This window comes from Channa argus, chromosome 11 (assembly GCF_033026475.1).
Source record: "Channa argus isolate prfri chromosome 11, Channa argus male v1.0, whole genome shotgun sequence".
Taxonomy (NCBI): domain Eukaryota; kingdom Metazoa; phylum Chordata; class Actinopteri; order Anabantiformes; family Channidae; genus Channa; species Channa argus.
In genome coordinates this window covers 20,851,030-20,869,390 of record NC_090207.1, presented here as the reverse complement: position 1 = coordinate 20,869,390, position 18,361 = coordinate 20,851,030, and the positions used below count along the sequence as shown (strand labels likewise).

Genomic DNA, 18,361 nt, shown 5'->3' with positions numbered 1-18,361 from the left:
ATCTTTGCTGTTAACCCATGACAAAAGTGCAATGTGTGCCCCTTTAACCTCAATAATGACAAGCTTGATTTTTGTTATATACAGTTCCTAGTCAAGGGCTGTTTATTTTTGCTGAGGCTGCACAACATGGCAATTAAGAAGAATGCTGGTATTTTGGTTCCGGACCCCTTACAAAAACAAATAACCTTTTCTTAATAACAGTGTATCATTAGTGATGCACTAATAAGGATTTGTGGCTCACAACCTATTTTTGTTTCATAATTATATTTTATTACAACACACTCACACACTACCATAGGGAATATTTTGAATTAAAAAAGCCACTAGCCAATAGCTTGACAGGCCCACAGAGCATGCAGTTAAAGTATGCAATTCCCCCTTGAAGTTTACAGAGTACAGCAATCTAAATGTATTGACCAGTAAAGATTGTAAGTAATTTTTATGCAGCATATATGTGTATTTATCCATGATATTCCAAAAGGTTTAAGTTTTGTGCCCCTACCTGTAGCGATTCAACTGGCAGCATGACCCCTGTTGTTTCTTTTGTGTGTGTGTGTGTGTGTGTTGCTGTTTTGGCAGAGCGCAGTCAGGACAGCGAGGTAGTGATGCTCTCGGATTCCAACTCCACTCAGGATGCCTTCACAGATCCCACCAGTTCACAAGATAGCAGTCACAAACCTATCTCTGGGAAACTCAGTTCATCCTCATCAGAAAGTACAACCCCTGTGAAAGATGGGCAACCTGCATCGGAAGACACAGGTACACAGCGATTCAAAAAGTAAATAGCATTGTATAGCATTCTGACTAAAGTTACATGTCCTATTGCATGTTTATTCATTTATTATGTTTATATTTAATCTCATCCATGAATATGGACATTAACAAGTACAAAATTACTCTTACGTCTTGTTTACAGTCGTAACATTTTTTGATTTAATGTTACTCCAGTGTCACATGGAGACCATTCTGGCATCCAGACTGCAGAAAAAATTATCCAAGAAGTAGTAGAAGCTGTGGTGGTGACACTCCCTGAGGCTTCAGCCCCCAAGATTTCTTCAGACAATCCTCTGGCTATTCCAGCCACACTTCCCAAGCCAACCCCCTCTCAACAAGCTGGTCTTCAAACCCCAGCCATTGAGGGAAAGCGGAGACCAGAGCCCCCTGCAGAGGTGATTGAAGTGCCCAAGGCCCTGCCCCATGAACGTTCTGAGCAGAGGCGAATGCTGGTGGAAATGTGTGTCCGTGCTCTGTTCCTCTGCCTCAGCCGCTTCCCTCAGCACTACAAGAGTCTTTATCGCCTAGCCTTCTTCTACACCAAAAGCAAGACACATCAGGTTAGACCACCCCTGTTAACTGATGGCACTAGTCCATTCTCATTTCCTCTGAAAGGCCAAGTCGTCCATTAAATACAAGCCATACACCTATTAGAAGTGTCTCCTGCCATTAATGGTGACATTTATAGAAAATCAGTCTTGCTAACATTTCCTCCTGTTTCATTTTGTATTATTTCTGTGGCAGGTATATTAGAGCTGTGTTGGCCATTTTGTATTAGTGTCTTGGATATTCATTTGGGTCTGTAAGCTCTTCAGTGATACATGAGTTACTGAAACAGCCCATGTTGGCTATAAAGCTCTGTGGGCAGAAGTGTGTGTGGGTGGTAGCGCAGTGCTCTCTCAGCCAGTTTGGCACAGGGAGGTTGCGTGAAGCTTTACTGTGGTGGCATCCTTCTGTCAGCACTGTGTTTGTCAAACCTTTTTACCACAGCCTTTGTCCCTGCTCAATAAGGGTAAATTTAGCCGGGAAAGGCTCTAGCTCTTTTATATTTCAGGTGTGACAAACTGGACTTTAGACCTCAGAGTGCCGTTATATGCAGCATTTTGTGGTAGTGTTGTCCTAATTGTCTTTGAGTAGTCTGTTATTTTAGTAAGGACAATCCCTTGGGGGGCAATCAAATTTTGAATAACTTTTGATTGAGGCTAAGCAAGTTCATACATTTTTGTTTTTTGTTTTCACTCTCCTGTGTGGATTTCAGCAGTCTACAAATGTAATCTAGTAGTGACTTACAGTAATAGCAGTCACTTGATGTGATTCTATTGTCTGAAGCAGGTCTCTTAGCTGTCCTCACAACCCAACACATGCAGTGTTAAAATGCATCTGTGCCCCTGTTTTGTTCTCAAGAAAACATCTCACATTGATTTTCTAACTTTTTTTTTTATCTCAAAAAAATGGAAGAAGAAGAAACCTTCAATTACATGCTATAGGCTAGTAGAATTCTGTAAGATGACATGAAGTGGGATTAGCTTCCTATTTTTTTCAGATAGAGCTCCAATATTGACATTGAGTCATGAGTCACTGAGCTGGAAAGAGGTTTGCCTTTTAGTAATTGTGAATGAGCAAAGAGTTTCTTTTTATCAGATATTAAATACTGCACATTGAGATACAGAACCAGTGTGTTTACCACTTCAATCTGATGAAGGAGGGTTATCCCCTTGGTTTTTATTCATTTAGAATTCTGCTGCTGTTGTTATGAATACAAAATGTACATATAAATCTATGCTGGATTTTTTTTAATTTTTTTTTTTTTTTTTGAACAGAACCTACAGTGGGCCCGAGATGTGTTGCTAGGAAGCAGTGTCCCATGGCAACAGCTGAAGCACATGCCAGCACAAGGACTTTTCTGTGAAAGAAACAAGACAAACCTGTTCAATGTAAGTCAGAGTTCACCGTGCCTGCATGTTTTTTTCCCCCCTTCCTCATATTGTTTGTTGATAGCTGTCATTTCTGTTTTTATCGGCATGTCATTAGAATAACACCTAAAACTGTGCCGATCCGATCCATTTATATTTTTGCAAAGGGAGGATTTCATTTGACTGACTGGAAATGTATAAATACATATAAAATAGTTGGTGGTGTTTCTCAAGGTAGGTACAGTATAGAGGTGTAAAAATACTAAATACACTTTAGTATTGCAATATTTTGTTTTGTGATACTGAATGGATTCACAAAAACACTGTAAATTTGTAATTATCAGTTTAAATGCCAAATTTGGTGGCCAACAGAGGTTCATTCTGTGCTCTGGTAACACCCCAGATGACTATGTGGCATACGGTTTGGTGTACTTTAAACTGTGACAGCTTTCCTATAATCAGATAACTACAAAAAAAAAAACACTATATATTGCCTTTTTTAGTATTACAGTAAACTTCAATAACTCCAGTCTTAAGCCCTGTATCACGACGCGTATCTTATCAACAAAATATTTGCAATATACAGCAATTTTAAGGATGAATGTAATGAAAGTACCTGCTTGTAATCAAATGTAAATGTATAAGTAAAAGTATGTATAGTATAGTGCGGTAACTTACATCTATTGCAAATACACTGATCAGGCACAACATTATGACCACCTGTGCAATTTAATGCAATACAATACAGTGCTTCTGCCATGAATTCTACTTTTAAAAGGTTCTAATTTCTCAGTTTTTAGGGTGAAACAGTCAGAAAGGTAATAATTCAAAGTGGGTAGTTCAGTCATACTGGGTTGCTTTATAAGAAGAGATGATTCTAGTTTTTTTGTCAACTCATTCATTTTAAGTATGCTGGCCACAGCATATCGTTTCATAATAAACTTTATCATCTATTTTGTAGCATTGCAAATCACGCTTTTTGGCAGTACAGTGCAGCTTTCTTCCAAACTGTACAGATGCAGCAGCATAGTAACACACACAGAAGAGTTTGAAGGTGACATAGAAAGGAGTAATTCAGAACAGGAGGAGTAAGCCAAATAAATTTCTTCTACTTTTGTTGATCAAATGAGATGGCATTAGAAAAAACTATTACAATGAAAAGTTAGAGGCTCTGCTCCTCTAATAAAAAGGTAGAACATTTTTTTAAAATTTTTCTCATTGTAAATATTATTTAGCAACATAGCTACAGCTGCTGAGAGGCCACCCTTTGGCAGCTACTGGCAATTGTGATGTTCAAATGTGTCTTTTAATTACGTTTTTTTTTATTTTTTTTTTATGTGCAACTCAATCAGTGCATGAGTTCATGTTGTGAAACAATCAACTCACTATACATTTTAATACATGAACTTTGACTATTACATACTGTATCTTTTTATAGCTTCTTTTGGTCAGTATCGACTTTACTGATAACTGGATTTCCAGGCATTTCAAATTAAAACCAAATTATACACCGGATGCCACTCCTGTCGGCTAGCTACAGGACACTGGGCTTTGAGTTCACAAGGGCTCATCAAAATTGGATGACTTGTGGTTGGAAAAACATTACTTGATGTGATGAGTCTTAAAAACATTCAGATAATCGGGTCAGAATTTGGCGTTAACCACATGAAAGCATGGATCCATCCTGCCTTTTGTCATCTGTTCAGGCTTGTGGTGGTGGCGTAATGGTGTGAGGGATATTTTCTTGGCACAGTTTGGGCCCCTTTTTGCAATTATGCATGGTTTGAAAGAAACAACTTACCTGAATATTGCTGTTGACCATGTCCATCCCTTTATGACCACAGTGTAACCAGGATAATGCACCATGTCAGATGTCAGCAGGGTAAAGTATATGAACTGAATGGAATTTCAGCATCATTACACCTGTAGCCAAGCATTATCAGGAATGATTGCTATATACAGGTGGGAAATTCTGTGAACAAGTAGATATTTTTAGATAGAAGAAATTAATGAAAAAAATGCATTATCTTGCGTTTAACTAAGCTGAATATGTGGTCCTATAAAGTTTAGCTTTATACATCATACTGTATGTAACTGCATGCAGCTTTTTTGATGAATCATTTTGTATTGCACTCAGGTTTCCCCTTTTCACATTCACAGATCCTTAACACACATTATTCACATAATTCAGATGGATGCACAAAAATCAGTCCTAAATATAGATCACTAGACACAAGCATTGCTATAAATGGAATCTCACTGTTGAGTTATCTGCCTCTCAGAATTACAAGGCCTCTGTTGGGTTTTATTGGAGGTGATTACAGTCTAAATTCTGTTTTTCATGTCAGTTTATTTTCCTTTTTCAACTTGAAGTAGATATGGCTTTTAAATGCAAGCAAAATTTGGCATACTTTATTTGTTTCTTGTGTGATTTGTAGAAACCAGAATGCTCTTACATTTGGTACAGAGCCAAATGTCTCATCAAGTCAGCACCTTATATCAGTTGATTGAGGTAGTGTGTTTTGATAATGTATGTTATTTTGGACATGTAGGCTGTAGAGTCAAATGGAAACTCCAGAAGGCTTCTGGTAGCTGTAGAAGCAGTGTGGGCCAGATCTGAGCTGGAGGAGAGCTCTGCAGTACCCTGGCTCCCACTGGGTTCTCACAGAGCCCCTTCTGGAGACAAACCTGCCACCATGGCATACCAACTGTTAGAGCTTTACTGTTCCTGCAAACCAAGCCTTCTCTCTCTAACATAGAATGATGCAAACCTTTGTAAGGATCCTTGTTTTCAGTAAGTCAAAAAGTTCTTGGCATTTATTACATTAAACAGAAAATAATAACCAGATTTACCCTTCTTGTTCACCAGAGCAGTTGTGGATAGGAATCTTCACTAATGTCTGCAATCCTACAGAAATTCTTCAGCACACAATGTTGCAGAAGTTGTTTTCAGTCGGAACCCTTCAAGCCGGCAGCTGTGCTTGAGTCGCCCTAATCATTCACTGAGAATGTTTTGACAAATATATTGGGTATTTAGTGACAGAATGACTATGCGAGTGCACAAGAGCTGCCACAAATTGACAGTGTGTTGATCACATCAAACATACGGCACAGTGCATGGTACCTTGCTGTCAAGGAGACTTTCAGCCCAGTTTGGACCTCCATTGAGCCTTTTGGTGAATACCAAGTTTCCTAATGTAGGTCTTAATGCCCCACTTTTCCATCTTGTTTTGGCTGGGTTACATCAACTGAGGCCTGAATGAACTAACCTATATACTGCTGTTTAGAAATAATCTAGATGAGGTAGTGTTGCATAATTTATTAGTGTGGTTGACAGCACAAGGGTTCTCTAGAAGGTCCAGCTAATTTTTACATTGTTGTTGTTGTTATTATTAATAATAATGATGATAATTACAACGATGACGATGATTACTTTAAGTTTAGCTTGTTATTTTCACACATATTTACATATGTGACAAATAATATTTCATGCTGCAGTTTGTGGTGACATTATTGATACTGCATATGTTCATACTTAGAATGACATTTTAAAGGATAAGGTACAAGCCTGTCAAGAAAAACTACTTGAAGTACCACAAGTAAAAGTATGTATTTTGCAAGTTGGTTGATAAAAGATAAGTATTATATCATTCAATCATAAATGTTGATGCATTAATTTGTTGATTTTATGATATGAACTGAAGCCCCTTTCAGATATGCAGTGGAATTCTGACATTATCCTGACTTTTTTTAGGAGTGAGTGTATGTGTGAACGAAAATGTCCAAATAAGCAAGCAGCACACTGCTTTGTACAGAATCATTTTGAGGATTAAAAACGATGAGTGGGCATGTTAATGATTGTATCACTGAACTGCTGCTGTGGTCGAGGTGATTAAATTTTTTTCTTGTTGTTGTAGTTGAATGGCTCCGATGTGCTGCTAACAACACTGTTTCCCAAATGTAAAATTTTATAACATGTTGTACCTCCTGTGCGAGCTGTTCGCGCACGGATTTTCACACCTGAGGTTGCTTCTTACTATGGCGATCTGAGTTCACATCTGAAAGGCCAGTCCAGATAATGTCCAAAGCTGAATTCTCCTAACATTGTCTGTTCATGTCTGAAACAGGCTTGACTGTAATAATTGTTATTTAAATAACATTTTGCCATATGGTTGGGAATCTTGTGATACATTATTATTTAGTATTATCAATTTGCACCTGTAAAGTAACTTTAGCTATCAACTTTTGTGCAGTAAAAATGTTATGTTTTCTTCTGAAATGCAGTGAGTTCAAAATATGAAGAATCAGGAAAACCACTATTGTCTAGGAGGTCAAATAATATTGGTAATAATGTGTTGTACTTCTGGCTCCCCAGGCTGCTCACGACTACTGTTGAGTGATTGTAAGGAGTCCCTGTGTGTTCACTCAGTCACGGTGTTGCCTCCCCCCTCCACCCAGCACACCACACACATACTTAGATATTCTTCCACCCACTCACCCACACTCTCTACGAAGCTCCAGAGAACATGGATAACCTTGCTGATACATTTCATATAAACATAAATTCATCTTGGATTTGTAACTTTACAGAAAAAATGTTTGATCAGAAACTGTATATTCAGAACAAGCTTTGATGTTCAGTTGGATTGCTTGAATGAAACATTCCATATATGGTTAGGGTAGCCTTTAATGTCTAATTATATCAGACTACGATAGTTTACCAGGGAACTGTTGCACTTGAATTAGTTGTATCGGTTTGATATATGACTCAAACATTTGTGTGTTCAGCTGTGCAATGTGTCGTAGGTGGAGCTCCACTCAGGAAAGCCTTTTTTATTTTTTTCTTGTGGGAGGAGTATTGGTCCAATGAATACATTTTGTAGAAGTTGATGTTTTGATTTGCATGTTGGAGGGTTAAAATCTGGCTGCCAGTATGCTTTCCATTGCCTTCTTCAGCTCTGTGTTCGGTTGAGCTTGGTATTTTTCAGCAGTTTTTCCCCCTCCCTCACACAACAGGAAGCAGGAAAAACAAGGGGAGTTTGTTTAGCATGTTTATGGTGGCCAGCTGAGGAGACGCAACCAGAGTTGAAAGAAAGGAAGAAGGTGAGGGCTATTGTCAGTTGTGTGCTACACAACCTTATCTGTCAAGGCTGCAGAGGTTTGCAGTCTGGTTTCTTTGTGGGGCTTTGTATGCAAATATGTCTTTTTTTCCAGCAAGTTTATTGCTTGGTTTTTGGTTTTGTTTTTTAACAGCTGGTGTGCCATCCTCTTGATGGCCCCCCCCAATACATCGATGGCAGAACTGGATTCTGTTTTGAGCCAGTTTACATTCTCTTGTTCTTTTCCTGTAGCTCTGTCTTTAGGCTGATCACGTTCTACCCCTCACCCTGGCTCTTATTCGCTTTACTCATCTCCTCTCTCTGTTGCACTCGATCTGTTTCCTCATTACTCTCTCTCACTCCTCTGTTTGTGTGTGTATTGTGTGGGTGTGCACTATTGGGCGGGATTTTCTCCACTTGGCTCTGATTGGCTGGCAAGAACCTCTGAGGATTGGCTGTGCACTGTGTACAGTGCAAGAGAAAGCAAGTAAGGAGGGGGGAGAGAACTCTAGCAGGCTGGGGTCAGGGGAGAGTGGAGATGGAGTGCGTGGGTGTTTTTGTTTTGAGATGGCAGGGTTTGAGAGCAGGAGAGGAACGACTCAGCTTCTTTGTCAATGGCATACTGAGCTTCTAGGCCCTGACTCCAGCGTTGTTTCTCCTTTTCCCGAGGCAGCTGCCATTCTGCTCTTCTTCTGTTCCTGTTCCATCGTGTGCAGCAGTGCTTCCCTCCTTTTTCTGCAGTTCTTGCTGCCCTAGCACCCAAATGCAGCCCACCCCTTGCTCTTTGAGCATAAGTATCTTTCAGGGTGGAGGCACTGCCAGGGCTGCTGGTGCTGCTGCTGCTACTGCTGCTGCCAGCAAGAAACTCTCCAAAAGAATACTAACACAGGCACCGTGGAGTCTTTTTCTTTGGTGATGGTGAGTCGCGCTCTCTCTTCCTTCTGACTTTCACATAACAGAGTATAAGTTGGAGGGGTTTTATTATGAGCAGAGTTCCTGTGTCGTTTAGTGAGTTAGCTGTAATCAGTGTGGTCTATTTTATTATTGATATTCAGAACATGACAAGACAATGTCTATAAATAATCCTCCCTGAGTGTATTAGTTGTAGTTTAGATTTCTGTGGGTCCATTACATGATGTGTGAAAATGCGAACAACATAAAATTACACCACCCACCTGCCAAATGCTGCTAACATTACCAGGTGACTAGCTGGTGACATCTTGATTGTTTTTTGTCACAGTATGAAGTTGTATATTAGTTGGCTTGTGCAATAACAAAATTGTTACCCGTAAGCTGTACTAGTGACTGTCAATTGCTACGACACACATTAATACTTTCTAGCAGTTAAAAAGTTGCAACATAGGCATGGTTTTACTCCTGTGCCTTTTCTTTCACTAATGACATTTTAAGACATTAGTATATGGCAAAAATAAGACAACAGGTCAGTGATTCCCTTGCACTGCAGTGTTGTGCAGGCAGCGTATATTTTGTTTTTGCTTGGACAAAAAAAGATGTAGGTGGACAATCACTACGTAATCCCTGCTCTTCCTCCCTTTTATTTTTAATTTTGTTATCATCCAGCAGTTACCCTTTTATGTTGCTGTTTGTCGTGCTTGAATAAATTAGGATTCCTTTATTATGTGACATGTCACCTGCCTTTTTTTTTCTCTTTATACTCTACTAAAAAGGAAAGTGTTGTGGGTCTGAAAATGGTTCGAGGAAAGATTAGATTCTATTTGTAGAGAAATATTCTCTTCTATTGTTTATTTTCATCCTGACTTAATCTCAATCTGATTCCTGTTTAATGTGTTGGCCACATCTCTGATAATGCTGTCACTCCAGACACCAAAGAGTGGTTGAAATTTTCTCACACAGAAAGGGGGTGGGGGGGATGCTTAAAATCATTGCAGTTATAGACTTACAAATCTGCTTTAGCTGTTGTGCTACAGCATAATCTGTGTAAAGCCATGGCTCTGCTTTCACTAAACAGATTTGCTGTGGTGGATGGTTTTCAGATGAAGAACAACTCTCCTGCATTAGAAATATTTTTCTGAGTGACTAAAGAAAACCCCCCTTCTGTACTTTTCCTGTCCCGGTTGGAGGCTTTTGGTAATCTGTGTGCACTGAAAGGTTAAGCCACTGCCTAGCCCTTCCTGAGTGCATCACACAAATATTCACTCCTATCATGTTTAAATTTGCATTATAGTCTTACATGTATTCTTCAGAAACTGTGAATTGGCATTAGTCCACTGGGAAATTGTATCCTGTAACATGATAATTGAATTAATTACCAAACAGTCTGTTGTGCAATTGTATATTTACTGACAAATTAATATTTGGGGATGTTTATAAAGAAAAAATAGTGTATCCCATAAACTTAGAATAAAACTTGCTGTGTCCTTGATTTACCATTTTTCAAGGGAGTTACAGACAAGAGGCATGAGTTTTGTGGGATAAAGTTGACACTCAGTAAATTTATCCTTAGGAGTTTTATTTTATTTTTATTTTTTTACTATCCTTGCTTTGTTCATCAAAAGTGGCTTTAAAAATCTGACAATTGGGGTTGTCTGCAAGGAGGAGCATCAGTCTCACCAGTGCCTTTAGTAGCTGATAGAGCCATCTCATTTTCTTTTTTAATTCCATTCTGATGTGGTCATTTTTATTTTTAAGGCCATAGCTGTACTTTGTTCCTGGTGCTTTATGAATGGACACAGCCTAAGCCACCATCTGCCCTCATATCAGTAGCTGCAGAGTGTGGAAACTCACTTCATTTTACCTGCTGAGAGGACATGTGCTCACAGTAAAGGTGGATTTGTCCATCAAATAACACCTCATCTCACTCTCTGCAAAGGATGTCTCTGTTTGTTGGCAGCCATTCTGTTGGTCGGTTGCATTGCTTGGAAAGAGCCGAACACTAATGAGGCTGCCTATCGTGTGTCCAGAGAGAAGGTCCACCCATCCCTTCCTCCCCACCTCCGACATGGACAGCCAGTCTGCAAGATCTCCTGCAGCCTTTCCATCCCCTCATTAGGGCTTTCTCCTTTGAATGCCACATTTGTAACTCACATTAATTTCTCTGGCTTTCTCCTCTACTTCTATTCCTTTCAGATTTTCCTGTTTAATTGCTTCCATGTGTCAGAATAGCAGCAGAGGGCACACGTAAAACACAAACTTGCCAAATTTTACAAATAAGCCTGTTGGTTTGTTGTTCAGTCAAAACCAGTTAACTGTGGACAACCACTCAGACACCATGCAGTCTCCTGGCTTGGTGTCTGTGAAAAATTATTGGAAACTAAACTTCATGCTAAACTAAAAATTAGGTGTGTGTGCATATGTTTATATGTATGTGAAAAAGTTAAGTTTATTTATTTATTCATTCATGGCGCTAAACTTTTTCCACGTTTTGTTATGTTACAGCCTTATTCCAAAATGGATCGAATTCATTATTTTCCTCTTTCCTCTTTCCTTATTTTACAAACGATACCCCATAATAACAACATAAAAGGTGTTTCTTTAAAAGCTTTGCAAATGTATTACAAATAAAAATAAATAAATAAAAATCACAAGTACATAATTATTCATGGCCTTTGTCATTACACTCAGAATTGAGCTCTGGTGCATCCTGTTTCCACTGATTATCCTTCAGATGTTTTTACAACTTGATTAGAGTCCACATGCGGGAAATTCAGTTGATTTGACATGATTTGGAAAAGCGTACATCTGTCTATATAAGGTCCCACAGTTAACAGTGCAACTCAGAGCACAAACCAAGCCATGAAGTCCAAGGAATTGTCTGTAGACCTCAGAAACAGGATTGTATTGAGGCACAGATCAGGGGAAGGGTACAGAAAAATTTCTGCAGCATTGAAGGTCCCAATGAGCATAGTGGCCTCTATCATCCGTAAATGGAACATGTTTGGAAAAAGCAGGACTAATCGAAGAGCCAACCAGCCGGTGCGATCGAGAGAGAAGGCGTTTGTCAGGGAAATGACCAAGAACCCAATGGTTACTTTGAAAGAGATTCCAGCGTTTTTCTGTTGAGAGAGGAGAACCTTCCAGAAGAACTACCATCCCATCTCATCCTCTGTAAAAGGCACATGACAGCCTGCCTGAAGGACTCTGACCATGAGAAACAAAATTCTCTGGTCTGATGAAACAAAGATTTAACTCTTTGGCCTGAATGCCAGTCATGTCTAGAGGAAACCAAGACAAAATGATAAAATGGCTGTAACATGATAAAATATGAAAGTTAAGTGGTGTGAATGCTTCTGGATGCACTGTATATATACATATGACAAGAATGGCACCACTTGTTTTACTGTTTTGTTTTTTACATTTTTTGCCTATCAAGTTTGGCTACTGATCTTGCTTCTTTTTTTATCCTTCTGTCCCCCATCTAGGGCATCTGGCGTATTCCTGTTGATGAGATTGATCGCCCAGGAAGTTTTGCATCTCATATGAACCGTTCCATTGTTCTCTTGCTGGAGGTCCTGTCTCAGCTTAAAGACCACGATACTCTGCTGAAAGTCTCATTAATGCTGCAGAGAACCCCTGACCAGGGAAAGTAAGGCTCAACCTTGTATAATCTCACTCTTTCTGTTATGTGTTACGTTTTTGACAATTTTATGTTACGTTTTTCTTTTCTTTAAAGGAAGTATTTACGGGATGTTGATCGCCAGGTTTTGGCCAAGAGAGCATTTTTCCTAACTGTAAAAGTCCTGGAGGACAATCTGAACATTCTCTCTGGGGTAAGGGAGTAGAGCTTCACTTATACACACACTAAGAGCCACTCAGTGTTAGACTTCTGGCATGCACACACTTCATGTTTTGACAGGTTCTGTTCTCTTTCAGGTGTCTGACCAGCTTCCCAAAGTGCCTGCAACCTCAATGGGGGAGATGACTACAACAGACACGTCCAAAAGGCCCAGTTCAGAGGACAGCAAACATGTACTGCCTAAGAAACCCAGTCTCACAGAGGGAGCCTGTGCTACTGACGCAGAGCCCAGGGACTCCTCCCAGGTACAACTGTCCCCACCTCCACAATCTTCAGACAAAGGGAGTAAAGTTCCAGAGAGCTACCACGTAAAAGTCGAGGCAGCTGGGAGTGGGGGACACAAAACGGGCTCAGAGGAACCCATGGAGCTCGACATGGGCCTCTGGAGGAAGACCTCTATCACAATAGATTCTCAGGGCAACCAAACAGAGGCTGGGACCTCTGTCAGTGCGGTTGAGCCCCAGCAGAAAGTGACTGACAGTAACCGGACAACAGAGCTATCTCTAGAGGAGCTAAGTATCAGTTCCAGGCAGCAGCAGCAGCAGCTCCAGGCCTTAGCAACCAAGGCCACTGGGGCAGCGAGTGGGACTGATCAAGGCTTACTACGAAGGCCAAACCGGAAAAGAAAACTTCTAGAGGATGTGGAATCTGGAAAAACCCTACTGCTTGATGCATACAGAGTGTGGCAGCAAGGTCAGAAAGTCATGACCTATGACCTTGGCCGCATTGAGAAGATCATGTCAGAGACTTATATGCTCATAAAACAGGTAAACCTCTTCAAGATATACCACACCTCCACTCTACACACAAACAACATAGACTTTTCAGTATGAGAATATGGAGTGTTTTTTTTTTTTTGCTGAGTCAGGTATACTTAATATGAGCCCTCCTAAAATATATTGGGCTTGGGAAACCCCTCTTTTACCCGAATTAGTAACCAAACAGCCACTTCAGAATAGGGGCTTCCCCTTATTCAGTTTTCAAACACTGGAGCAACCAGCTCATAAAATGTGGTTGTGCTCTTGCTCTCAGTAACCCAAAATCAGCTTCCGCTACTTTCTGCTGTTACTCCTAAAAAAGCATGCTGACTCTATTTACATTTACATATAGTGATTTATCAGACGCTTTTATCCAAAGCAACTTACAAGTGAGGTACATGTCAAGCAAAAGTCTAAGTCTAAGAGAAAACATCAAAACAAAGTCCGATCAGAAAAGTGTTTACATTTCATGAGATGCAAGTACGAGAAAGAGCAGAAACAGAGTTTATTTAATTATTATCTATGGATTTAAGTGCATAGGAAGGTGGGGAAGAGTACTCTATAAACCTTTGAATTTTTCTTTCTTTCTTTCTTTCTTTCTTTTTTTTAAAATTTAGAATCATTTATAATGGAGTTTAGTCAAAAGTGAAAGTAAGTGGGAGGACGGAATGGTCTGCAAGCTGTCCTTGAAATGTCAGATAAGTCATTTGTTTGTAAGTCTCTGGAGCAAATGGTCTTGGTTTGTTGAAAGTTAGTCCAAATTCTGTGCTTTCACAATAGCTTATATATCTATATTGAGCTGTTGATCAATGCTGGGCCTATTGAGGTGGCATGTAATAGGCTGTGTAATTCCAGTTTTCTTTAGCTGGACTGGGAGAGCAGTAGGAAAAGGACAGTTGAGGTGGAGAAAAAAGAAATCAGGGGAGACAAAGCAGCTTCAGAAGATTTCTTTTGCTGCTTAGGTTACAGCTTAGGATTTTCTAACTGTGAGGTAGCAAACTGTTTTCTCAATAACACCTGTAAGAACAATGACGCCAGAACCATCCATGGCATGTTCTGTGTCACCAGATGAGTTATGCAATTAATATGTTTGGACATTTTCCAGAAGCACCTTTTAGGTGCTGCACCTACTTGCACAAACTGCAGATGCTTTGTGGTTTTATGGTCTGCTGCATTGCACAGCTGCACACAGTCGTACTTAAAATCTGTACCTTGCTTCATTTTTATTCTTGTTTATGTTTCATCTGTACTTCTGCATATTACAAGACATTATTTCTTTCTGTTACTATTAAAATGGCAGTGTTCCAACACTTACTAAATTGTGTAGTCTAGACAAAAACATTTCTTGCCATCAAAGTATTTTCGGCATGGCAAATGAAGCATATAAAGGGTGCTCAGTTTTGCCCATAAAGTGGCTAAGTTAAACATCATAATGCCAGCAGCCCCACATTTCACAGCCCAGATCATTGGCTAACATGATCGCTCTCAGGTGTGATCAAACAATGTCTGTAAATAGCAGTGTAGCAATCCCTCAAAAGCTATGTTGGCCCTCCAAACCCTCCCTACTTATGAATAGAAAGGAAAATCAAACAGCGTTAAAAGGCGATTTAATTCGAAGGGTTTTTTTTATTTTTTTTTTTTATTAAACAGTGTCCTGCCACATGAAATGATGGTTTTATTTTTAGAAAAACAAGAGAGTTCATGCTTTAAATTTGCCTCGTTCTAACAGTAATCATTATGTGATATTGAGAAGTCATCACTGGCAAGTGTGTATAGTCTGGCAGGGAAGGTGTGCAGCGAGGTAGACATGAATTGAAAGCAAAGGGTTGTTATGCACTGAAACTTGACTCAGTCAATTTAACAATTGGCATAATTTGAAAACTGGAAAGAAACCACTAAAAAAACCTTACCTTTGGTTTCCCTGAGCTTCTACAGTTGTGTGAACATGATTATTGGCGCTTTAGCGTATGATGTTTTGCTGTTACTTAGCTCACCCCCTCCCACACATCCACTAGCTGAACTAGGCCTAAATAAGTCTTTTTTTCACTGGTGTAGCGATAAGAGGAAAAGCTCTTAAGAAATTCTACGGGAATTGGATGGATTTGTTGGTTTTGGCATTAGTGTTGATACACGGGGAATAATTAACATACGCAATACAGATTGCTCCAGAATTGTATGATACATTTGTAGTAGCATACAAACTAGTGTTGCATAAATGAATTCCACTGTGAAGAAAGATATGTGATTTGACACAATGCAATATAAAGCATATGAAAATATGTTACTCTTCCCTAATACCCTTGTTGTGCCTGTGCTCCTGTGTCAGGTTGATGAGGATGTAGCTCTGGACCAAGCTTTGAAGTTCTGCCAGATACACTTGGCCCCTTCTGCCCAAAGACAGGTAAGACAGTGTAACTCGTGCTCATCTGCCAGCTTTCTGCTCTTTCTCTACTTTCTCTCTCGTCCGTTTAGGGCTAAATTCATTCTGTTTGTCCCTGTTTTATTATCAGACAGATAATTTATCATATGATGTATCCAATGTGAATTGATAAACGCAGGATTAATTAGAGCCTCAAACTTATGCTTTTCCAGCCAAGCTAAAATTACCTGATTTGCCATAGCATGTCCTGCCATAATGTAATACTTTATATGGGGAAGTAACTACAGAATATGTAGTAAAATCTGCCAAAACTGATGCATAACTTGGTAATTCCCAGACTTACTCAAGTCTGTCCTACTCTAGACTGCCAGTACTAATTATAGACCAAAGCGAGGTGTGAATACTCCCCGTTCTCCCTTCATCTTCCCTCGACAGTTGCTAAACGTGTCAGCAGTTTCAGCTTGATATGCATGTTGCCTATTTGTACAAAGTGCAAAGGAATTATTATAAGATATCATGTAATGGGAGAAGTATGACTTTAGCTTCATCCTCAATTCTTATATTTCTTATCGAATCATTAGCCGCTCTGTCTTATTCTGTGACTTGGTAACTCCTCCTTCCCACACCTTTATCAAGGGTCTCTCTGGGCACATCCTGTTGTCACAGTGATGTTCCCCGAAACCCTTTAGCCTCATGAAAAGTAGTTGTGAGTAAAACACATCTATGTTTCAATCATTCACTGATCGTATCATCTTATTTCCTGCATGATTCTTTATATTCTCAATTTATTTTGTCTTTTCACTCATTTGTCTAATTTACACAGATAAACTACAGCGTGAAAATAATGGTGCAGCTGATACCCAGAGCCACAGGCCACATTTTTCACACCTTATTGAAATTAATGTCTTATTTCACTGCAGCTGCAATGTGGGCATCTATTTTTTTATATAAATATATTTACACACATATACTTGAGCTCTACATGTTATCTTAATGTTTTTTATCTCTGCACCTGTACCATATGTTTTTAAACAGGTGCCTTATTTTATTTCAAATTCAGTTGTATTTAAATTCTAATTTTAATAACATAAAATTTAAAAAAATAAAACTTAGTGGAGTCACTAATTAAAATCACAAATTAGCGCCAAAAAAAAAGAAGTGTCAAAAGTCTTCGCAGTTGGAAGAAAATGAAGGATTAAAAATAAATAAATGAATACAAATTAATGCCATTTTAGTTGTAATGGCAAAATACCAGTTTCAAGTTTATCCAAAATCCAAACCTGTTTTAATGTGAAAACCTATGTTTTTACTAAATCTGGAATATGATGCTTAACCACACACCCCAGTCCTCTGACTGTTGTTAGATGTTGGGTGTACATGCCACGATTGTTGATTTGCTACATATTATGATTATTAGCCTACATGCAGTGGATTGTGTTCTCGATGACTCTAATAAGAATGGTTGCTTCCGCATACAAGCTGTCTGTGCAGTCAGCTCTAACTGCTGTTTATGTGTAATTATTGTGCCACCAGCTCATGTCGCGGTTTCACATTTGCATGTACTTTTATGTTGTGAGAGTTGTGAGTGGGCAATGTGCAGTCCTCAGCTCACGAACATGAAAAAATCCTGCCTGCCTCTTACAGACTCTAACTTTCCTACAAGCCCCAACAAGCATACAGTGAGATCTGTCAGGATAGTGCTGGGCAGGAAAATCTGTTTGCTCCCTCGACTTGGGACTGTCATGAGAAGAACATGACTAGGCGAGATGACCTGTGCCCTGTGCCCTTTGTTACTGCATGAATGTCTGGTACATTTTCAGAATCTATCTGCTTTTTAGTCTCCTCTACTTAGGATGAAAAGGTTTTTTAGAGACTTGATGAAGGCATTGGATTAAAACACTTCCTCTCAGTATCGGCAGACTTAGAACAATATAAAGCTTTTACCTTTCAATATAAGAATATGAACAACTGCTTAACAAAGGAGCTTCAGTGTGTGATCAGTTTGGGCAGGCAATTTAATTAAATTGTTCCATTGCATGGCCCTTCAATTGGAATGGAAAGATAACCACATCCACAGCGACTCTAATTTGATTTAATGCCCAATCTTCAATAATTGCAAAGAACGTTCTTTCAGTTGACTATGTTTGGGACATTACAGCCAACATTTGAGGAACTACAGACTCACTGCATGTTATCTGGTGCAGTTTTTTCAGGTACAGGGTTTTTCTAATGCACACGGTCCAGCTGACTTGTTGGTGTCTTTGTTGGCGATGTTTAATTCATGAGATGAATCATCAAAGCTGGCTTTGGTGCCGGGGCAAACTTGAAGCCGCTGTTCCTCTGTGTGTTGGGCTGAAGGGTCTGTCGCTGTCTAAGGCTTTGGAAGGCTGCTCTGTTTGTTTGATTTTCTTATGCTCTGCTGTGTGAATCCCATGGGGAGCTCCATCATACACAGCTCTGATTCAGAGCAAAATTTGACTTGAGCTCCCAGCAGAGAGCGTGAGAAAATGCTATGAGAGCTCTGTTGATGCCAAATTGTCTAGTGCTAACATACTGCATCTGTCAAATTTACCTTTTATATACATGCACTCTGGCAAATGTAAAATGTTTACATTTTAGCACATTTACATATAAAGTGCAGCACAAGTGTAGCCTTCAACTGG

At 39.5% G+C, this 18,361-nt stretch overlaps 1 protein-coding gene across 2 annotated transcripts in view; it reads left to right on the top strand.

The window, feature by feature from the left end:
- Positions 1-18,361, top strand: part of cabin1 (calcineurin binding protein 1) — a 36,626-nt gene that overhangs the window by 14,835 nt on the left and 3,430 nt on the right. For both annotated transcript variants that reach the window (XM_067521611.1, XM_067521610.1), the window contains 7 exons: positions 580-759; positions 949-1,334; positions 2,595-2,708; positions 12,187-12,350; positions 12,438-12,534; positions 12,638-13,327; positions 15,645-15,719. In XM_067521611.1, coding sequence (XP_067377712.1) covers positions 580-759; positions 949-1,334; positions 2,595-2,708; positions 12,187-12,350; positions 12,438-12,534; positions 12,638-13,327; positions 15,645-15,719 — 1,706 coding nt within the window. The remainder of the gene's footprint in view (positions 1-579; positions 760-948; positions 1,335-2,594; positions 2,709-12,186; positions 12,351-12,437; positions 12,535-12,637; positions 13,328-15,644; positions 15,720-18,361) is intronic.